Below are 24,970 nucleotides of genomic sequence, written 5' to 3'. Positions count from 1 at the left end.
AGAGCCATATAGAGAGAGAGTTGCGACAACGGAAGTTCAAAATGCTTAGTTGTCACGTGATTCGCGTAGACCTCAGATAGTTCCAGGAAGTGCTTCGGAATCAAATAGCATGCTTTAAAACACAAGTTTATTTGATTCAGATAATCTGATAATATACAATCTTATTCTTTAAACGTCTTATATTTTAAAACTGCATCACAAACGGTCTGTTCTACCGCGCTGCTGTTACTTCCGGGAACTATTGAAAGGCTCTACGAGCCGCCATTACTGTAAAAAAAGCGTTCCATTGTAGTCAATGGAGTTGTCGCAACTCTCTCTCTATATGGCTCTGGGTTTAGGTATATGTAAGGTGAAAATATGTAAGATTTTTTTTTAACCGTGCTTGTGTGGATGAGATTTTTTTTTTTTTTGGAGGCAAAATGAGATGCTTCTCACTGCAGAACACGAAATCCAGGGGGAGGAGTTGGATCCAGATCCAACTCCTCCCCCTGGATTTCGTGTTCTGCAGTGAGAACCATCTCATTTTGCCTCCAAAAAAAAAAAAATCTCATCCACACAAGCACGGTTAAAAAAAAATCTCTGTCCACATGAAAACGCAAAAACACGCTATAAAGTGCTTTCAAGAGCATGCCAAACCAACAGGTGGCGATATAACCCTAACTATACCTGATCTGTGCATGTTTATGTATATGTATACAATCCCTGTTAGCACAGTTTTTAGCAGCAATATTTTGGCTACGTCTGCCATTTGCGCAGACTCGGCTCATGTTTGAAAGATTCCTCATATCATAAATTTCAAATCAAATCATAAAATCGCCGTTTAAAAAAAAAATCACAGGTCGACCATTAACCGAAACCGTTTTGGAGGGCAGGAATCACTGACCAAAAACGGTGACATTTAATTAAATCTCTGATTACACATTTTGACTGTGTCAGTGTCTATTTCGTGTGCACAACATGAATAAGCTGCAACAGAATGAACATCAGAAGGTATGTTGAAAGAAACAGTATGTACAGTAAATACATAACATACATAACAGTAAATACATTTGATTAGTTAGTTAAATATTACATTTATTATTAATGTCGGTGTATCACTAATAATACCCACACTACACCTTTTTATACTAACTTACACATTTTGCCAAGAGTACAGTATATTTACTATCAGGGTTTGAAATTAACAACCGCCAACCTGCCAAATGCGGGTAAAAATGAACTGTGGCGGGCAACGCTGTCAAATCACCTGCCAATTTGGCGTGTTACTCATTGTTTTGCTGGGGAAGTTTGTAAAAGTCAAATCTGCACAGATTAAGCACAAATACTCAACTCGTGAGTCATCATATTATATTAAATACAGCGTATTGCGCAGAATCTTCGCATATCTGGCTTACTTGAACACACACGTCACTACGCAGCGCTTGTTCATTTGCATTCAAGCAAAAGCAAAGATTAAAAAGCATTTGGTTAACAGAAAAGACATTGTTATTTTCCAACATCCTACTTTTTTTTTTTTATGCTCCTTGTACTGTATCGATCTGTCCACCTAAAACACATTTTTGGTGAAAAGAATCAGGATGAAAGAGGAAGGGATCTTGAATTTTTATATATATGTATGTATATGTATAGTGTAAGTGGATCAAAACCTTTCAAAAGTTATACATGAATTTTGAATAATACCCATTCTTGTCTTAGGTCAACTTTGATTAACTTTTTTGATCCACTTTAAATGTTGACTACTATATACAAATATACACACAGTAGTTATAAGCTGATACATAGTTAATCTGGTTAATTTTTTAAAATTCTTTTGGGCTAGTAGAAGTTCTGAATGGCCGGTAACTTATGAATTTAGTAGCCCAATGGCCGGTTAGTGAAAAAGTTAATTTCAAACCCTGTTTACTATGTACTGTCAAAAAATTAAGAGAAGATATTCCAAACATAACCATGGGCTTTTGTCACCTCATCCAACCCACTTTATCTAAATAAAGACTCTGCCGCTAGTGCATCATTATAAACAGGAAATAGAACTGTGATGTTATAGATTTTCTGTCTCAGCATGGAGAAATGTGCACCCTGAGGGAAGTCCACACGCTCCACACGCTCCACAGCCCTCCAAGAGACAATGACTGTCCCTCCTCCCCCCCTGAGGAATAGAGAATCACTGTTGCAGCTCTTAGTGTATTTACACTGCGATTTGTTTGTATTGAGTCTAGTATATTGCTGCCGGAGTCATTGTCTGGCTGAAAGCTTGATCACGGAGAGCGTCCGTAACAATCATGTATTGTGGACGGTCTCATTTGCTTGTTGTCACAACTCTTAAAATTCTTTCACTTTATTCATTCTTTCACTTCATTTATTCATTTTTATTTTTTCATTTATTCCTTTTATTCATTTATTCTATTACTTTCTTCTTCATTTGAACAAGATTCCATGCTATTATTTTTTTTTTTTCCCAACAGGACACACTATCTTAGTATACTAGTGAGCTGACGGGCTAGACAGTATTTTAAGGCGTCATGGCTGTGCTCCTGATGCGAACGCTCTTCCAAAAGACACACCGCAATGTTGTGCTGTCTTGATGCTTTGTCCAGATTCCAGGGCAGCATTTCATGTCTCCTCCACAGATAAGCGAATCCCACAATGCACTGCATATACTCGTTTCATTCAATACTAACAGTATCAGTAAAAACTATTTTATTCAGTATTCTTGCATTGTTTTTTTTAATGAATTTTTACAGCATCTCATTGTTAGCTTAGCCACATGCTAACATCAAACTCTACTGAACACTGCTGTTCTCCTGTCTAGCATGCATGTCTAGAGTTGTTTCCTACGTAGAGCGTTTCAAATCAGTCACTTGTGGTGGCTTTATGTAATTTTTTGACTGTACTAAAGCATAAAAATACCATATATTTGCAGATATTTAGGAAACATGCTAAGTTCACGAAAAACAGAGCTGCAGCCAGTTATTCTACTTTAAAATGTGCGTTCTGTGTCAGAATGACTGTTTTTGATTTGGTCTCTGTGATCAATTTACCCAATAATATTTCGACACCCCGGGTTGCCAGTTGGCGGAAAACACAGCGTATTGCAGCCATGGAACCAGCAAACAAACTAGATCAGTGATCACAGATTCTACCCGACCTAAAAAGCCTTGGCATCCATTAAAAAAATCTCTATTAAAGGGTTAGTTCACCCAAAAATGAAAATTCTGTCAGTAATTACTCACCCTCATGTTGTTCCAACCATGTAAGTCTTTCGTTCATCTTCGGATCACAAATTAAGATTTTTTTTATGAAATCTGACAGCTGTCTCAAGATGGCGTCCCGACATCATCGAGACCTAAATCACAATAAGTGTCGAATTCAATAGCTTACATACAGAGCGCGTCTTCCTCCGTTTTGCGCTTCCGGCAATGTCGGGACGTCATCTTGTACAGTAGATGGCGGTAATACTCCCAAGGAGTGAGCAGCCAGTAACAAGTAAGTTAGTAGTAGAAGAAGAACGCCGTAATCTCAATTCTCGCGCATGCGTCCTGGCGCTCCCGTGAACTCTCGTCAGAGGCCCACATTGAAGAACACTAATAGTTGGATAAAGTCGTTATTTTTGTTGTTTTTCCGCACAAAAGTATTGTCGTCGCATGATAAACTTAATGTATAGCCACTGTAGTCACTTGGACTATTTTAACGATGTTTTTAATAACTATTCTGGGCCGGCGAGTTTCGGTCCCTCTGAAAGCCTATGGAAGAGTGAGACAGCTGTCAGATTTCATCAAAAATATCTTAATTTGTGATCCGAAGATGAACGAAAGACTTACATGGTTGGAACAACATGAGGGTGAGTAATTACTGACAGAATTTTCATTTTTGGGTGAACTAACCCTTTAATGGGAGCATATTAAAAAGCAGATATAATAGCTGATCAGCTTACAGTGTAAGGCTTGTCGCCTTCCATTATCAATTGCGCTCGTTCCTTTTGCGTGTCCTCAATCTGGCAACTCGCATGAGGGTCGAGTCTGAGCAGGAGGGACTGCAGTACATAATTCAACCGCTAGCTGTCAATATTACAGCCTGCACCTTTAAGACACCATGTCAGAAAGCAGCTGCCTATATAGTCTATACACAAAGGCAGCCCACAAGTTATTGACCAGAACTGCCACATTATCCTTTTATATAAATGGTTTCACCTGTACTCCTTTTTTTTTTAAATCCATTCTTTACATGTGTCACTAACAAAAATCGTGGGTCAGTCTCCATGATTACTTTAAGTGCTCCTATTATGCTTTTTTTGAATATTACCTTTCATGTAGTGTGTAATATATAGGTTCGTTCACGCCATGTCGTATATACCGTAACTATACTGTAATTAGCGAGACTGAATTCTTTATCGAGCCGTTTCAGACATTGTGAGATAAGAGGTAACGCTTATCGAGTCCGTCTGTGATTACATGAAGAAACAGAAAAAACTGAGACTAAATCCAGAAGAACTGTGGGAACGTCTCCGAGATGCTTGAAGAAACCTTCCTGGAAAGCTACAGTACTGTGGAAAGTACTGGCACTTGTGTTAAAATGCTGTAAAGTGAGAATGCTTTCAAAAATAAAATCACAAATTGAATTTATTTATGATTTAACTTCTATTAAAGGGATACTCCACTTTTTTCGGAAATATGCTCATTTTACAACTCCCCCAGAGTTAAACAGTTGAGTTTTACCGTTTTAGAATCCATTCAGCCGATCTCCGGGTCTGACGGTACCACTTTTAGCATAGCTTAGCATAGATCATTGATTCAGACGAGTCCAGTAGCATTTCTTTCAAAATGACCAAAGAGTTTCAATATTTTTCCTATTTAAAACTTGACTCTTTTGTAGTTAAACCGTGTACTAAGATCGACGGAAAATGAAAAGTTGCGATTTTCTAAGCCTATATGACTAGGAACTACTCTCATTCCGGCGTAATAATCAAGGCACTGTGCGGCCGTACCATGGGTGCAGCAGGCGTAATGATATGACGCAGCGCCTGAAAATAGGTCTAATAGGTTAGACAAACTTAGTCCCGGTCACGTTGGAAGAAGTTACCGAGCTGGGGACTATTTTTAGGCGCTGCGTCATATCATTACGCCTGCTGCACCCATGGTACGGCCGCACAGTGCCTTGATTATTACGCCGGAATGAGAGTAGTTCCTAGCCATATAGGCTTAGAAAATCGCAACTTTTCATTTTCCGTCGATCTTAGTACACGGTTTAACTACAGAAGAGTCAAGTTTTAAATAGGAAAAATATTGAAACTCTTTGGTCATTTTGAAAGAAATGCTACTGGACTCGTATGAATCAATGATCTATGCTAAGCTATGCTAAAAGTGGTACCGTCAGACCCGGAGTTCGGCTGAATGGATTCTAAAACGGTAAAACTCATCTGTTTAACTCTGGGGGAGTTGTAAAATGAGCATATTTCCGAAAAAAGTGGAGTATCCCTTTAACTAATTCAAATCAATATATGGTGTAACGACCCTTTGCGTTTAAAACGGCTTTTGTCCAGGTACACTTGCGCATAGTTTTTCAGGTAGCTTTGCAGGAAGGGTTCTTCAAGCATCTCGGAGACGTTCCCGCAGTTCTTCTGGATTTAGTCTGTCTCAGTTTTTTCAGTTTCTTCATGTAATCACAGACGGACTCGATGATGGTGAGATCAGATCATACCGGCTGTTGTCAGACTCCTTGTGCATACACAAATCTCACTGGATTATTACAATTAATGGCAAAAAGAATGTTTGGAAATGTGAACTGATATTTCCTACTCACACACTACAGCAAAAGATATAAATAACAGACTTAAAACCATTTATTAACATGCCTAAGACTTTTGCACAGTACTGTATATTATAAATAAAATTTTTATTTTGCATGTAAACCTATTTTAGGAGACATCCAAAAACAAAAGTCACAGTCTCCTCCTCACAGCGTAGAGGAAATTGCCTATGGTTGCAAAATGGTCTGCACTCTGCAGTAACCACACTTTTTTTTTTTTTATCCATTCACAAAGTTGCATGTGTTGCTGGCTCTTTGACAACAGGAAGAGGTCATCAGAGAGCTGCTTTGTCACCAAGTACTAGCCTCGCGTCACAATACACACAAACAGGAAGTTAATTCGCAGAATGTAGGAAATCAATCTCTCCCCCCTCTTGCGTTAGTAAGGTGCTGTATCAGACGACAAGGATTGATTCTGGGTTGTTGAAATATTGTTTCTCTGGTGTTTCTGGGTCATAAAAAGTACTATACTGGTTTATTGGCTGTGCCTGAATTATTCATGTCCAGCTGCTGTTTTATTCTCTGTCTGGAGTTTTATGCTTGTGTTTTTGTGTCTCATCACTGAACATCTTAGTGTTGTTGGGTAGCATTATCACAGGCTTTGGTTGTTCTGCAACCTGCGTTCCTGACCAAAAAGGTTTTCTAATGGCAGCCAGATGTTTTACCCAGTAAATCTCCTTTTCTCAAAGACGTCTCGGGGCCCTCTGATGTAACTGCTTGGATTTCAGCCCTTGGTAATTCTGCCAGTGTTATTGACTGGGAGTCTGCGTGTCTGTAGTCTGCGCGCTGGTTTATAGAGAGTGCAATACATCTCAAGGTTTTGCTTTCAACAAATGCCATTACTGCGGTAGGCTATATCTATTCTCAAAGGATCAGGCAGAATGTTACAACATGTGCCACTAACATCCACTTCCTTTTCATATGGGGGGTTTTTAGGGTTTATTTATATGGATGGCTTGGAGCCTCAGTTTTAGGCTTTGTAAACTCAAACATTTAGGATTCTGTGAGGTTTTGAATATTGTTTTAGCAAATTCTGCTGTAAATATGTCAGCAAGGTAACAGAAGAACTTTCAATTGCAAACATTAGTTGCATTTTATAGCTATAATTACTAATTAAAAACATTAAATGTAATTTATTATTATTATTATTATTATACCTAAATATACAGTACCAGTCAAAAGTTTGGAAACATTACTATTTTTAATGTTTTTGAAAGAAGTCTCTTATGCTCATCAAGCCTGCAGTAAAAAAAACCAAAAAAAAACCCCAATAATATTATGAAATATTATTACAATTTAAAATAATGGTTCTCTTTTTTAATATACTTTAAAATGTAATTTATTTTTGTGATGCAAAGCTGAATTTTCATCAGCAAGTACTCCAGTCTTTGGTGTCTTATGATCCTTCAGAAATCATTCTAATATGCTGATTTATGATCAATGTTGGAAACAGTTGTGCTGCTTAATATTTTTTTTATAACCTGAGATACTTTTTTCAGGATTATTTGATGAATAAAAAGTTAAAAAGAACTGTATTTATTTAGAATAGAAATCTTTTGTAACAATATACACTACCGTTCAAAAGTTTGGGAACAATAACTATTTTTTTTTAAAGAAATTTGTACTTTAATTCAACAAGAATGCGTTAAATTGATAAAAGGTGACGATAACGATTTATATTGTTAGAAATGTTTTTATTTGGAATAAATGCTGTTTTTATGAATAAATGCTGTTAACGTTTTACTCATCAATGAATCCTGAAAAAAGTATTCCAAAAAAACATTAAACAGCACAACTGTTTCCATCATTGATAATAACTGAGTATCAAATCATCATATTAGAATGATTTCTGAAGGATCATAAGACACCAAAGACTGGAGTACTTGCTGATGAAAATTCAGCTTTGCATCACAAAAATAAATTACATTTTAAAATATATTACAAAAGAGAACCATTATTTTAAACTGTAATATTTCATAATATTACTGTTTTTGTTTTTTTTACTGCAGGCTTGATGAGCATAAGAGACTTCTTTCAAAAACATTAAAAATAGTAATGTTTCCAAACTTTTGACTGGTACTGTATAAGTGACTTGTTTAAAAATATGTTACTATAAAATGTATATTTTTGCCCAAAAATGATTCGATTATAAATCTACTTGTGACCTCAATAATTCAGGACACGCAAGACAAATACAAGATGATCTGTTACCAAACTGTTGTTTTTGGGCCTATGATATCACTTAGATTTCAATTGCATATCTAAACTGTGGGATATAGCATGTTTTCCACAGCACCACCTGGAAACCTTATGAACCCTTAACCCTTTTCCTGGATTTCCCAAAATATCTCCTTTCTTCTTTTTTTTTCTTTTTTTTTTTTTCTTATGCCAACGGTAGACTCAGTAAGTTTCTGTTTTCGTTTGTTAGCCTTTTATTCGTAACTGAACTCTATACTGACACCTTTTGGCCTGTATGCATAGTTTGTTTACCAACTGCTTTTGTATCAAATCAAAGCTGTTCGTTTTTTCCTTTTCGTCCATGGTATTCTTGGTCATGCTTCATATTCATATAAAGAACATTCTTGGATTCGATCTCAACAGCTTTTCACGCATTGTTGGTGGTTTGTAGTGGTAGTTCAAGCGCTCTCTTTGCAATGACTGGTGTTGGCAAAGGCATTTTGCATTGCGGCGGCTGTGACCGTCATGTGTTTGAGTTTGGCATTTGATGTTGTGTGCCTGTAGCAGGCATTCCTTGTTTGGACATTTTTATTTGTCCAGTTTTATTTCTCTTGGACTGGTATATCAGAATGTGTGTGCGATTCATCTCACTGGACTGTGTTATTGTTTTAGGCTCCGCTGTGTCTGTAGAGTGTATATTGTGTTATGTGGTTTGCTTATTTTGTTTAGATATACTTTTATGTTTATGCTGTGTAAGACACCTTGAGTGCTGTATAATATAATATAATATAATATAATATAATATAATATAATATCCATTTATTGTCCTAAATGTACAAATATTAAATTTTTTAATTTAATTTGATACATTTATATTTTTGATTTTATTTTTAACCATACTGCTTGTCCTATGTAGATGGATCACAGGGTTATAATTTAAATTCTATTATATTAATTACTATAATCTAATAATATCCATCCATTCTCTAAACCGCTTGTCCTAAATGTACAAATGTACATTATTTTATTTATTTTATGTTATTTCTATTTTTTTTCAACCTTACTGCTTGTCCTATGTAGATCACAGGGTTGTAATTTATATTAGATTATGTTATGTTCTGTGAATCAAAGTATGTCACTTTAATTACATTTCTAAAGTGCCATTTGTTCTTTTGTGTAAAACTTCGTAAAAAATTACACCTGCACCTTCATGTGTTATAAGCCATTTGTTATTAATATAGTGCAAAATGATATGCAGTGCTAGTGTATTTTTGCTATTAATATGGTACATTGATCAAGAATCATATTTAGCCTAATCCACCATTCAAAGGTCCAATCTGGAGCTGATGTTACGACAGGCTTCTCCCACAACTGTTAACCGTCCTTCTATTTTCAGTTTTGCAAACAGAAACATTGAGATCAAGTCATGCTGTTTCAGTAAACGCATTCAGTTTCTGCCTCATGCTGTCAGCTCATCAAGGATAAATATGTATATCTTGTAAAGTTTAGGCTCTGAAATCTGATTGAGCCATGGACAAAGTCATTGTCATTTGTTAGCCGTAATAAATAGCCTATGTTTTGACCTGTTCGTCTCTGTTTTGCAGTTGCACTGGGCCGAAACCAGCCCCTGAAGAGAGAGAAGCCCAAATGGAAGAGCGACTACCCAATGACCGATGGCCAGCTGCGCAGTAAGCGTGATGAATTCTGGGACACGGCACCGGCTTTTGAAGGTCGCAAGGAAATCTGGGATGCACTTAAGGCGGCTGCCCAGGCCTTCGAGAGCAATGACCACGAACTTGCTCAAGCCATCATTGATGGCGCCAGCATAACGTTACCACACGGTAAGAGGCACATGTCACAGACCAGCGCGCCCTAACCAAACTCTCCTGTTGACAAAAAGATTTGTTCGGTTTGGTAAATACCATGGTTTTCCGTTATGTATTAGATGGTTTTATTGAAGTCTATTGAAAATATTATTTTCTCTTTCTATTTTGTCAGTTCTGTCAGTGGAATAGTTCACCCAAAAATGAGTTTCGCAATGGGGGAAGCATTATGAATGGCAAGCACTTTACATGATGCAGTACAATTTAAGTGTGGCTTATATTTCCAAATATTTTTGGGGGGCTACGTAAGGCAAGAGTTGGGAGGGTTACTTTAAAAATGTTTTCCGTTACAGTTACAAATTACTTCATAAAAAAAGTATTCAGTAATGTAATCCATGCACCACAATGTGAAAGTAATGTAATCGGATTACTTTTGGATTCCTTCAAGGTCACATATGTAAATAAAGTCAAGTAAAAATACATATTTAAGAGAATGATTGCGCATGAACCAGTAGGTGGCTCACGTCGAGGCATGACTGGCAACAGAACATTGACAGCTGTCAATTAGAGATTCGAGTATCAGTTCTAACGTCAACTGCACTGCAAAAATGCTTCTCTTACTTAGTATTTTTGTCTCGTTTCCAGTCCAAAATATCTAAAAATTCTTAAATCAAGATGCATTTACTAGATGAGTAAAATGACATAAGATATTAAGTCTTGTTTTCTGGGGAAAGAAATAAAAATTAAGTGAGTTAATGCTTAAAAAAAGCTAAATTATCTGCCAATGGGGTAAGGAAAATAATCTTGTAGATTATTTTTCTTACCCCATTGGCAGATAATTTAGCTTTTTTTTAAGCATCAACTCACTTAATTTTGTTTAATTCCCCCTGGAAACCAGGACATAATATCTTATGTCATTTTACTCATCTAGTAAATGCATCTTGATTTAAGAATTTTTAGATATTTTGGACTGGAAACGAGACAAAAATACTAAGTAAGAGAAGCATTTTTTGCAGTGTGGATTCGCTGTTAATATAGATCATCCACCTGCCACCCACTCGAAGCTATGATTTTCTCTGATTTAGATCTCCGACCGTCACAATACAATTATTCTAATTCTCAGTGTTAAGCATGATGATATGGTAACATATTACACTGAAGTAGGCTGCTATTAAATGTCCTTTTCTTCTATCCTTCCGAGCAACTCATTGCTGCTCTCTGACGTCTGGTAGAGTATAAAAAAGCATCCAGGGTTAAGTATACTTTGAAAGCTGTGCAGACACGAGATGAAGTGGAACACGGAAAATGAAGTATAACCTGGCCTTTACAGAGAATTTCTTGACATCAGCTTTAAAATCATGAGCGTTTTAATCATTGGCTGGTCAGATTCTGCAGCTCTATCTTTTTGGCACATTAATTAATCTGCGATTACATTGTTTTCAATGAGTTTTATTCTTCAGAGTATTATATCTGCGCAGTGGATCATCTCATTTCAATGCCAATCCATGAATTTTCTTACTCATCTTTTTATTAACTTTTTGAAGCATCAAAGTGGTTGTTGCGTGTACTGTCAACGGAGGGACAGAAAGCTCTCAGATTGCATTAAAAAGATCTTCATTTGGGTTCCAAAGATGAACGAAAGTCTTATGGGTTTGGAATGACATGAGGACGACACGTCATTCTGTAAATGATGACAGAATTTTCATTTTTGGGTGAACTATCCCTTTAATAATCGGACCTTACAGGCCCAGAAGTCATTCATACCAAGAAATATATTGACATTTCTCTGTGTTTTGGCTGTTCATTTACACAACAACGGCGTGCGTTTTGGGGGGCCTCAGAAACAAGTTACCGTTATCGTCTTCATGTAAAGTACAAAAACACACATTTGTGAAAACACTGACGTGTTCAGTAGGGGTGTAACGGTTCACAAAATTCACGGTTCGGTTCAATACGATACACTGGTGTCACGGTTCGGTACATTTTCGATACAGCAAAAAGAAAGAAATGCCAGAGAAATTTCCTTAATTTTAATTTTTTTAATTAAAACTAACATCATAAAGGATGGTATTTTTTTACTTTGAGCAATGGAGCTATACTTGACTCTTCTTTGGAGCATATAAAACAAAAACAGCTCCTTCAATGTAATGTTCTAGTAGTAGTAAAAAAAAAAAAAGTTTATTTTATTTCAGATTAACTTTGGAGGGCAGCAATTTTATTCATAATGTTGAAATAAAACCGACGTTACTTGAAAGCACAATGTTTCTTCCTGGTTTCCACATCAGCGCTGTTTGATCCGTTAATAACGGAGAAATGTGAATGCTTCTCACTAGATCTCGCAGCGATGTTATTACTTCAGTGGCGAATTCAAATGCTTTCTTTACTGGATCTCTTAGCGCTGTGTAGTAACCAAGGGGGTAATCCATCAGCCGGAAACCGAAGCTTCCCCGGGGGCCGCCATTGATTAGCAGACCATCACCTGCTGTTAGCATTCAATTGACTCCCATTCATTTTGACGTCACTTTGACAGCGAATAACTTTACATCTGAGGCGTTTACAGACTCCATTTGTCCATTATTTATTTCTAAAGAAACAAGAAAATGTATAAAAGGCTCCATTACCTTGTATCTTACGTTATGGCCCCGTAGAAGCAGTTTTTGTAAAAATAGGCTAACGATTGCGTCATAACCACGCGACTCTCTGTCGCACAGTAGAGAGATTACCGTATGGACAGGAGGAGAAGCTCGCGGGCAATCGGGGGGACGTGGAGGCAAAATGAAAAAATTATTGATCAGAATACTTGGCAAAAGTTTCTCCTGCTCCTAGCTCATGGACACCTCCTACTCACTCTATCTGTCTCTGCAAGTTTCGGAAGGGAATGATTCAGATTTCTCTTGGCACAGCTACTAGAAGACAGACGGGTTGCTCACGTCACATCTACGTCGTCAAGCTCAGTTTGAGTCTGCGCAGTACGCAGTGAGTGCTTCTAATTGACTTCACTTTTCTCCGTTGAAGTCTATGGGGTCGCTGTGTTCATTTCTTTTACTGTCTATGGTGGTAACAGTGTCACTTGATCAAGATCGGCTCACTGCTGCATTGGTCCAAACTGATAAACGGTCCGTGAAGCACAAAATAAGGAGTAGCGCAGTTTCATTCCGCTTTCATTACGTTTGTCATTTGATGTTGGGCAATGTTGTGGTCGCGCCAGCGTCTCTTAAATTATGAGCGTGCTTACCGTGACCGTTATCGTAACATTTGAACGGTTCAATACGAATACGTGTATCGTTACACCCCTAGTGTTCAGTCTATAGGCAGGTAGTGTTTCTTTACAAAGTGACATCGCCAACTACTGGCCTGGCAGCAGAATACAGCGTTTTTAGTTGTTTTCGTGAATCCGTGTAGACGGGGATAATTTTGACAATGCTGTCATCTGTACGCAAAAAAAAAAAAAAAAAGAAACATACAAGTAAGATTTATTTATTATACAGAAATGTTCTCAATTCAGTCATTTCCTTCACCAAAGGTCCACTTTTCACTAATTGCATAATCTTAGGAGCCGGCATATTGCGCTTATTTGCTTATTGACCACGGTTCAGATGTAAAACTATGTCATCATTTGAATGCATGTGAACTTCCCCGTGTTCCTCTGTGCGGTTTTCATTGTCTACATCTGCCTGGGTGCAGCTGGAGATTCTTGCAGGCAGTTGTCAGCGTCTCCTGAGAGCCGGGCTGCCTGGTGACGGCCTGGAAAAAACCCCTCCCGCTGTTACTAGGCTGCAGTTGAGCTCTCCAACAGGACACATGCAGATCGAATCAACCCCTTCCTGTGAATCAAAACATACTTTCTCCCCTAGTCATTCCCACTTTTATTTTCCACCTAAGAATTCATATTAGTTGAGCTGTAGGAGTTGAAGTCCAGGGTGTTTATTAGATTTTTGTACTGGAGTTTGAATAGCTGCTAAATGATCAGGTGGAGCAGTATTCGTAAATGCATACATTTCTATTTATTAATAAAAAAAATGGTTTTATTGCACAGTTCATTAACAGTATGTGTTCTCTGGGAATTAAACCTGTGTCCTTCCTTAGTGTTGCTATCACCGTTCTCTACCATTTGAGTTACAGGAACAATATATGCGATAATAAGATTGTTATTGTGCTGATGGATGTGTTTTTTGAATTTCACAGTAAGATATAATAGATCTTTTTTTTTGGTCAGATTTATTAAATTATTCAGAAATACATAGAATGCAATTCATACATACAATTTGAATACTCTTCTATTATGACCATATTTTTATTTCTAAAATATTTATAATTTCATAATAATAATTATCATTATAATTAACATTAACATTTAACATCATTACAAGTAACAACTTAACATTTTTATTACACATTGAATACATTTGAGTGTATAAATCTTAACTATAAAAAAATATAATTCTCAACTACCATGAATTTTATCAATAATTATTGTTATAATTATTAATAAAATTCATGGTAGTTGAGAATTTTTTTTTTTTATAGTTAAGATTTATACACTCAAATGTATTCAATGTGTATAAAAATGTTAAGTTGTAATTGTAAAGTTTTTACTTAAATTGAAATTGTCATTAAATTGGAACTTAGTATAAAAGCTATTCAGGACCTTATGCAACCAACATGAATACAGAGTACATTTTTATGAATTTGGCACGTTTTCTTCCATAAGTGTCAAAGATATTTATCATTTGACTCATTATCATTAATATAAATGTTGATTTGACAAGTCAAGTCATCTTTATTTATATAGAGCTTTATACAGTACAGATTGTTTCAAAGCAGCTTTTCAGTGACAACAGGAAAACGATGCATTTCAGTGTTGATTCAATTCCGTTGTAAAGATCATCAATTATTAAATTAGTTCATGTCATCTATAAAGCAGTTCTGCAAAAAATAATATCATCGTCCAGCTCAGTTCAGTTCTCATGCAACAGTGTCAGTACAGAACAAGAAAAATGTTAGATGTTTTTTTTAATTCGTCATTAAAATGAAAAAAGTTGTTTAAATCCATGAATCTAGTCCATGCAGAGTACATTTTTATGCATTTGGCACATGTATCATTATCAACAATATTTTTACAATGACTCATTATCATTAACACATTTATCATAACTGGCAATGTATGATGTACATTTCCATGCATGTATTCTTCATAAGACCACCGCTTCCAAAACCTTCACCCTATAGTGGCCTTTTCCACACACACACACACACACACACCACCACCACCACCACACCGAATGACCAGGTGATGTCAAACAGTAAAGCATGGCAGCAATGTAGTCATAGTGAGCATTATTAGCAGTTGTTTCAGCAGCAGGAGAAATTCCATCCACAGAGGTTTTCGGGGGGTTCTAGAGCCGCTCTGCTTGTCATGAATCGTGTCTGTGGTTGTTTCGACATGCTTAGGTGTATTTATAGCTCTGAGATTCACCCAGTGAAAAGGTCACAGATCATAACCATTCTCCACTTTCTCTTCTCTGGGTGTGAGTAAACAGAGGTGGGTTACGCAGTTCTCTTGCTTTCTGAGTATTTGTGGTCAAGTTTATGTGAAGAGCGTTTGACTTTCCATTCACTTTATTGGTATTGAATCACATTGCTTTCAGTGTAGAGACTGAGTATTTGGAAACCTCCTTGAATGCGTCTAACTGGGACAGTAGTCTTGCAGAACCGTAGGGCCTTTTTACTGTAAATGCTGAGCTCATCACATCTCTCTATCTCAGATAGTTTACATAAAGATCTGCGTAACCCAGTTTTATCCTTTTCATCCCAGAGGATCAAGTGCAGCTTTTTACATTGAGTAAAATCACAAACGTGGTATTTCTGTGTCCTAACTAGCTATGAGAATCAATTGATTCCTTTTAATGGGCGTTATTCATGAAACGCATCATTTCAAATTGAAATACTTTCTTAACAATTTTCCAAAAAAGCTTTTTGACGATGTTTCAGTCATTTTGGTGGTGACAGAGTAAATGCCATACAATAATAACCTGCATGTGTTTGATTTAATAAAAAGAAACTGACTCATAAAGTCATATACAGTATTTGGGAATCAGACCAGTTGTTATTAACTAAAACATTTTAAATATCTTTTTTTTTATTTATCTTTTATCATCTTTTTTTATCTATCTTAGTGTTACGTTAACATCCCTGAATTCAAAACACGTGGCCAATGGCCAATAGTGAAAATAATTGCTTTTACTTGCGATATCAATTTCTAATTGATTTTTATAACATTAAATATAGCCACAATAAAATATGAATATTAGATGGAAAAACTTAAACTAAACAAAATTTTAAAATGTTGCCTTGCACTAATATTACAGGAAGTAAATAAAAACTAAATTGAAATAAAACTGAAATAAAAATAAATGAATCTTAAATGACTTAATTTTAATGTAAAAAAATAAAAATGACAATCACATAACAAAATGGCTAAAAAATTTATTAAAATTGAAAATTGATCTTAAATTAAACAAATTAACTATAATAGTATATAAATAATACTAGTATAACACCGAATCAGACTACTTTGGTTGTGATATATGCTTATAAGCTATTTCACTTAAGAATCAGGGTCATTCTTTCAGATATTGATTGGACTACAATAGCCATATTGCTTGTTTGATATCCACAAAAGATCTCATACATTATTAATTCGATAATCTATCTGCATTCATTTTTTTTTCTTTCTTCTGTACAGTGTAGACAGATTCCGGAATGGTATTTTAACCAGTTCCATTAAAAATGAGGATTACATTGCAGCTGTTATCAGGTACAAAAGCTGTTTTCTGGGTTTCTGGTCAGGCTCTTGATAATAGGACAGTTACTGTATTTGACTGAGAGCCAAGAAATCGCCTCTGAAGCAGCTCTTGAACATTTATTGACTTTCACTGGCGGAATACCCGTCTAAAGGCGTTTGTCAAAGGCACGTTAATATGATGAGAGGGGTACTTAAGATTGCGATTGAATAGAGAAGAGGTTCACATGGAGGGAATAATACATCAGTGTCATCTCATCTCCTTACATCCTTGTTTGGTCTTCACTTTGAGTGACACATCTAGGACATGAATACCCTTACACTGTGGAGGATGCTGATTTGAAACATCTGCAGGGAAGCAGTTCGCTGTCCGCCGGGCCTGGGCGATATAGCCATAAAAATGTTGCCTTTTGTTCTCTTTTTCTTCAGGAAAAGGCCAATCAGCCACTTCTGCCAAGTAGATTCAAAATGTATTATGCAAGAAGTCAAATCCAGTTATAATTAAGGCTTGGTTTCCTTATATTTACTTGACGCTAAATAAACACAAAGAATATTTAATAATAATCATAAATAAAGGTGACTTGACTTGAATTAATCCAATGATTGGAGAAGTCTGTTGTTTCACTGGAAGATCAAGTTATGACATATTGCCTGAAAATACAAGGTCAAGTTTAAAATAGAATAAATAAACATGCATGGATGAATCTTTCACAATAAGATCAATAACATTCGTTTAAAAAGTAGGATAAATGAATAAAAAATGAAGCACGATGTTGAATCGAACATGAGTCCGAAATTAATCAAACATCATGAGATTTTAAAGCATCAAAAAGTCTCATTGCGCTCTCATATTTATAAGTTGCAGAATAAGGAATATTTGTTGTGAATATTCAATACACTTCTGTTTCTGAAGCTTTTTTAGAAAACTAAACTTACTTTATTTTTTGGTTTCTACTGTGAACCCTTCTACGTTACATGTATTGTAAGCGTGAAATGCAGTTATGTTCTGCTGGATGGATTTTCATCTGTTTATTGTTCATCAGCTAAAAAAAAAAATTCTTAGAATGATTTTTAAGAACTTAATGAGTATAGTAGTTATTGTTCTTTTAGACAAAACTTATCTAATGAGGTGAGTAAATGAAATTTGGTTTAGTTTCAAAGGAGTAGGTCATCCAAAAATCTGTTACTGACTCATCATTTGTTCCAAATCATGTATGACCTTTTTTTTTTCCATAAAGCACTATATGATAAAACTGGAATAAATGTACTGGTTGTTTTATGACTGGACTGAGGCATTCAAGTTTTAAGAAGGATGAAGAAGCAACATAATAGTCATCAATAAAGTTTGTGGACAATATTTACAATGAGTTCATGAGATCATTGTGCGGGGAATGAACCAATGTTTATGTTATTCCCTGATATTCTTCTTGTTAACAGCCGCAACCGGACAAACAGAACTAAACTCCAATTTGGGTACAAATCATTCAGGCTGGTTTTGTGAGCTGGATCAACAAATTCATTGACAATTTCTGTCATGAATTTTCATGAAGGAGAGTTAGGCCTAAGTTGCAATGTTGTTGGTTCCTCACACAAAGCTATAGTTTGACTTCACAGGACGGAAAGGATATACTACATTTGTATGGACTGCATCTTTCTTTTCTTTTTTTTTTCTTTTTCATTTCTTTGGCGAACTGTTCCTTCTATTTTTTTTATTTTTTTTCTGGGTTAGTCAGAAGTGATTTGTTCTGACGAGCAGTGAAGTTTCACCAGAAAGTTTCAGAAGCAATCAATGACATTTTTTTCATTACTGATCAAACAAAAACAATCCATAAAAACAAAACTTACTTGTGTCATCATGATAATATGAATATGACAGTAATTTTAGCTAAATTCCTTAGAGGTGTAGCTCATTATGATTTTTTTAAATGACTTACTTCCTCTTGGGAAGAAGCCAGTGATGTAATCTTATTGTTCCTGTGACATGAACCCTGTCCCATTGCCATTGATTCATTACTCCTACTTCCTCTTTGGTTGACATATCCACAGTCATTCTCTATGTCATAGGAATGCTCATCATGTGATGTGTTTCTTTGTTCATTTCATTAGTAGGAATAGTTGGATTTTAAAACAACCTTAATACCAGTACCAAATAATACCATACCAAGTGTCTACAGAATCAAAAGCTTGGAGGATTTCTGATGGTTCTAAAAATATTATTTTAATATAGTAATAATATTATATTGTTTTAATAAATTTTTTGTTTACATTAACATTTGTATGCCTTTTATAAATTAGTTTAAATTTGTGCCAGTCCAAGTAGGAGGGCTTCCCCATCTAAGTCTTGGTTCTTCCTTAGGTGTCTTCCCATCTTCTTGAACATCTTAGGGAGTTTTCCTCGCCACTCTCACGTTTGACTTGCATACTGTGGGGTTTGTAAGACACTGTTGTTTTATAAAACTGCTTTCGTAAATGCTTAAAGGCCTTGATGATGATGGACGCACAATTGATAACCGTATCACCAGTATAAAAATAAATAAAAAAGCAAAGTTGTGTTTGGTTTAAGAAAATAAAAATGGGCCCAGGACTGAACCTTGTGGTACTCTGTTATTCTGTCTGTCTATCTATCCAACTAATCTATCGACTAGGGGTGTCACAATATATTGCAATACAAAAAGACAATATGTATCGTGGATAGTGACAAATATGTATTATGTATTGTGTATAGTTCACCCAAAATTAAAATGACTGTGTGTGGAAAAAAGGTTTAGTCAGTACTACATTAAACTACTATATATAATGTATAATAACGCAATGGGGGAATATTTGTGGGTCTTTTTAATGCCAAATGTCTTATGTTAACAGTAAAAAGTGGCCTATACATTATTTAAAATATATCTAGTCAGTGAAATAGTGCAAGCATATTCTTCTAAAATAATTATTTTCAGCTTCAGAATCATGAATATTTTTTTATTCTGGTGTCACTAGTGTCCTGTGCATTGGGTTACCAGCACCAAGTCCAAGCTTATTCATTTACACCCATGATGTAATACCAAATTTAGCATTTTAATCAACAGTTAATTTTTTGTTAACCTTTTACCATGTGTCTTGGAGTATCGCAATCATATCGTATCGTGACATGAGGGTATCGTTACACCCCTACTATCGACAGAACTCAAGATTGTATGAACTTCATAATTTGTGTCCAGCATTTGAGAACGATTTAAAGCATGTTTCCTTGTGCTTCAATGACATTTTATACAAAGGAGTTCATAATCAATTTAATAAATTTGCTCATTTGAATAATGTCCAAAACACAGCGCAGAACCTTCAATATTTCTTGACTTTATTCATTTAGCATCATAGCATAGCATCTGAAACTTTTGGATTCGACTACATATTAGACATATGTAGGTTCTATATTAGAATATTATGGTCCCCTGTTTTAAAGCATTAGACAAGTCAACAAAGAGGGACTAAATGTGTCTAAATGGCTTCTTTTTCTGTTATCTCCAGGCGCTCTGACTGAATGCTATGATGAGCTGGGGAACCGCTACCAGCTGCCCGTCTACTGCCTCTCCCCTCCCGTCAACATGATTGAGGAAAAGAGCGAGTCCGAGACTATCGAGGTCCCAGAAGCTCCAGCTTGCGAGGGCCAGGAGTGCCAGTTGCGTCTCCGTCTTTCCACGGGCCGGGATCTACGCCTGGCTGTCCGCACCAGCGACAGCGTCCAGCAGATGAAGCGGCGTCTGCAGACCCAGGAGGGGGTGGCGTCCACCAGCCAGCGCTGGTTCTTTTCAGGCCGACCGCTCACCGACAAGATGAAGCTGGAAGAGCTGAAGATCTCCAGAGACTATGTCGTTCAGGTGATCGTCAGCCAGCCTCCCGCAACCCCACCACTGCCCCAGAACCCCACGCCTGTGGAAAACTAATGCCTCGTTGGGGATTTTTACCGGCACACCGAGTGTGCATGTCGAGAGGAGATCACTAATGGGGTGCGTGGGCTGCGGGGTCTTTTAGAAGAGGATTTCTCCGATTCGGGAATGGCCGTTTGAGTCTAGAGTGAACATCTCTAGAGGCTTCTCCCTTTAAATAACACACTGCCTTTGACTTACAGCTCTTCTAAGGGAGTTGAGATTCAGACTTTCTGGTTAAAAGTCTCAGGTCTAGAAAACTGGAGCCCTGAATTGACCAATAGAGGTCCAATGAGTATGGTTTTGGCAAGGGAAACTTAATATTGCTTTGCTATCTTTCAAGATTATGGAGTTATACTCTTCATATTCTATTCTTTTTTTTTTTCTTTCTTGTGACCAGAGCATATGTCTGCAAGGCAGACCAGGAGTGTGGACTTACCTGTGTCTGTCAGAACTTGAATTCTGAAACGGAGACACTTGGGGCCAATTGGACTTTCTAAACCGCTATTGGCTTTCAGCAACAGGAGGATCACTTGTTGGACTCTTTTCTTAATTTTTGTTTTTATTAGAAACTCTGTAACCAAAAATATATAAAGATTTTTAAGAGGAGGTCTGTTACATGTTGCAAAAAACAATGCTATTTCCCCCCCACACCATATTTGATCCCTGTTCTTAATCAGATAACGTTTCGACTACATAAAGTCTCTAAACCGCATTCATTCGATTCTTTCATTTCAAAAGAGGGGAATGTTTTTTTTTTTTCCCCGTCAGATACACTAGTTGGAATATTTTTGGAACATGTGCTTTTACTTGTTGGCGGTCGTCACATTTTGCAGATAGCTTTCAGTTCAGAGAGATATTCCGATCGATATCCTTCACCAAACGTATTTGACTTTCTCACGCCCTGTCAAACTGCCTGCACAAAAGTGTGAAATTGGTATGGAGGAAAGATTTCAGTCATTACCTGCGCAACCATTTGGATTCCTTGTAATTCGAGGCGCTTTTATGAATTTATTCAGCTTTGCCTCACGCATCCCGGGGAGGGATATATAAGGGTTGGAAGGGGGTTATCATGTAATAAGAGTGTGTACATGCGAGAAAGAGGAAGCTATGAGCAAGGGATTAAGTAAAAGGAGAAGAATTCGGTATGGCTGCATATTTCTACACCAGGAAAGGTGGGGTTGAAACAAGTTTGGCTGGGGAGGACACGAATGTAGCTCTGAATGTAGCTGAATGAACCACAATCTCACAAAGTAACTCTATATACATGTTTTGTTTTATTATTTTGTGTTTTGGCCTTTATGTTGAGAGGGATTGTAGGGAAAGGACAGGAGCCAGACTCAAACAGCTCAATATGTCGTAGCACGTGCGCTAACCGCTAGCACAGGACTCTTAAGTGTTTTTCAATGGATTCAAGACTTTGTCCTGATGAAAGAGAATTTCAAAACAGTTGCATATTTTAATGATACAGAATGCGTTTTTAATTAAAAGATGATGAAACATTTGTACACCTCAGTATTGCCGTGTCTGATTTTTGTTAGTATTATTAAACATATTTCATATATTTTACATATTAAATGATATAATATATATTACCAGTCTATTATTTGATATACTGCCATTCAAGATTGGGGTTGGTAAGATTTTTATTTTTTTTTATATTTCATTTAATGAAAAAAAGTCTCTAATGCTCACAATGACTGCATTTATTTTATCAAAAAAACGTAAAGGCATTAAAAACGATATTTAGTATATAAATATTATTACAATTTTAAATAAAAAAAAAAGTTTTTTTTTATTTATTATTTTTAATATTAATATATTTTACAATGTTCCTGTGATTGCAATTTATTCCTGTGATGGCAAAGCTGAATTTCTGAATCTACTGTCACCTTTATGCATCCCTGATCAAAAAGTATTCATTTCTTCCAAAAAATAAAATAAAACAAAATCTTCCCTACCCCAAACTTTTACACCGTAGTGCATAAAATGTATATTCATATTTTAAAAAAGTGTGTATATTTATACATTTTAATGAAATAATTAATTTAAAAATGTATTTCAAGCAATATTTCATTTTTTTTAAAGTAGTTTAAAATACTGTAATTTATTTATATTTAACAGTTTGCTGATGCCACTTGGTTTGATATTTCTATTAATTAATTATTGGTAATAACCAGTCTATTCTAGGTATACGGACTATTTATTCTGCTTGGTGTCAACAGAGTTGAAGCCTATACACTACTAAGGGTAACCACATACACAAAATTATGTTTTTTATTAAATATGAATGACATTTCACATTCAATCAGACAATTGGCTTGGATTTTCCAAGCAGATATGTTTTGCGAGCCTCAAGTTAAATATGTGCTTTTATTCAGTTAAAACATGTGCTTTATTCAGCCCATTGTGTTATAACGGGGAAGCCGCATTCACCCTGGACCTTCTTTATTTACTAAGAGAACTGATTTTTTCCTCTGCTTTATTACATTGAAAGTTATGAAAGATTTACAGGTTATCATCGACGTGTTGTTGTTAATAATTAATAAACTTGGTTTTTACGCTATTATCGTTTCGCATATTAGAGGAACTGTGGAACTATACGCAAGAATGACAATGCCGGTAATGTACAATATATTAACCGATGGTTTGAGAAGAAATCTTTATTGCGGATACATTTATGGTCCTGAAGCATCACATTAAACTTCCTCCTCGTTATTATTGATTTTGAGGCAGGATTTGAGTGGATGGTTGTTAGTGCAACTGTAACCACTCTAGAAAATATGTTAGTCATCTTAATGATGACGTTCAACAATTAACCCTTTTATATTTATTTAAGGCCATTGTTACCCAACCCCAGTTCGACCTACTTTATAATGTCAAAAAAATACATAGGTTTTGTGGCTTTAGTTTAAAATGTTTAAATGCGGCTTTATCACACTCATGCATTACCATTGTTGTATAGTCCCGATATTGAGCATCTTGGAATTCCCTGAGTTTTGGTTTTTGGTTGATGTACACAACGTGACTAAAGGTACACACTTTCTCTTGTGGTCGGCGCTTTTACACTTCACTAAAATGTGTTACTCACACTAGGATATCTGCACAACTGCTGCCTAAATATCTTCATGATGATGCTACCATAATGTTCAAATTGACACGCTCTACATTTGCATTTGGCAATCATTTTCACTACAAATATACATATTTGTAATAATTTTTTTATATATTTTTTTTATATATATAAACAAATGGAGCAATTCGCAGAGGCTAATTATATTTTTATAAATTAGATGAATGCCTTTTATATATAGAAAAATATGTAATTATAAATTTATATATTTATAAATGACTATACGCTCCCATATTGAAACCTTTCATATATGAAAAAAGTCATTCAATTTGTAAATTACGATATATTTATCAATGACTATATGCTCCCATGTTGATGCCTTTCATATATGTAAAACATATGTAATTATAAATGTATAAATTACGATATATTTATAAATTACTATATGCTCCCATAATGATGCCTTTCATATATCTATAAAAAATGTAATTATATTTATAAATTATGATATATTTATAAATTACTATATACTCCCATAATGATGCCTTTCATATATGTAAAAATATGTAATTATATATTTATAAATTAGTAAATGACTCTATGCTCCCATATAGAAATCTTTCATATATGTAAAAAATGTAATTATATATTTATAAATTAGTAAATTACTCTATGCTCCCATATAGAAATCTTTCATATATGTAAAAAAATGTTTTAATTATATGCTCCCATAATGATGCCTTTCATATGTAATGATATATTTATAAATAAATTATATAATAAATTATAAATTACTCTATGCTCACATATAGAAACCTTTCATATATGTAAAAAATATGCAATCATATTTATAAATTGATATATTTATAAATTACTATGCTCACATATAGAAACCTTTCATATATGTAAAAAATATGTAATCATATTTATAAATTGTGATATTTATAAATTACTATATGCTCCCATAATGATGCCTTTCATATATGAAAAGAGTAATATATTAATAAATTACAATGTTTATAAATTGCTATATATTTCCATATTGAAGCCTTTCATATGTATACAATATTCTAACCATAGATTATATTTATAAATTACAATACATTACTTATATACATATACATACATACATATATATACTTTTTTATATATATTAAAGACATCAATATAAGCCTCACATGCTCCTGCAGAAATTATATTAGTGTATAATATTATAATATATTATCTAATAATAAATAATATTATAATATATAGCGGGAGGGATTATAATATAATATATCACTGCTGTTATATGATGATTATTTGTTATATATATATATATATATATATATATATATATATATATATATATATATATATATATATATATATATATATATAT

General features: G+C 35.2%; 1 protein-coding gene across 1 annotated transcript in view; it reads left to right on the top strand.

Moving 5' to 3' along the window:
• Positions 1-22,024, top strand: part of ubtd2 (ubiquitin domain containing 2) — a 31,014-nt gene extending 8,990 nt beyond the window's left edge. The window contains exons 2-3 of the mRNA XM_084386560.1: positions 9,585-9,821; positions 20,119-22,024. Coding sequence (XP_084242686.1) covers positions 9,585-9,821; positions 20,119-20,534 — 653 coding nt within the window. The 3' untranslated portion in view covers positions 20,535-22,024. The remainder of the gene's footprint in view (positions 1-9,584; positions 9,822-20,118) is intronic.
• The last annotated feature ends 2,946 nt before the right edge of the window (positions 22,025-24,970 follow it).

This window comes from Rutilus rutilus (assembly GCF_951802725.1).
Source record: "Rutilus rutilus genome assembly, chromosome: 18".
NCBI lineage: Eukaryota > Metazoa > Chordata > Actinopteri > Cypriniformes > Leuciscidae > Rutilus > Rutilus rutilus.
Note: the sequence above shows the minus strand (reverse complement) of the source record. Positions and strands in the feature narration are given on the sequence as shown.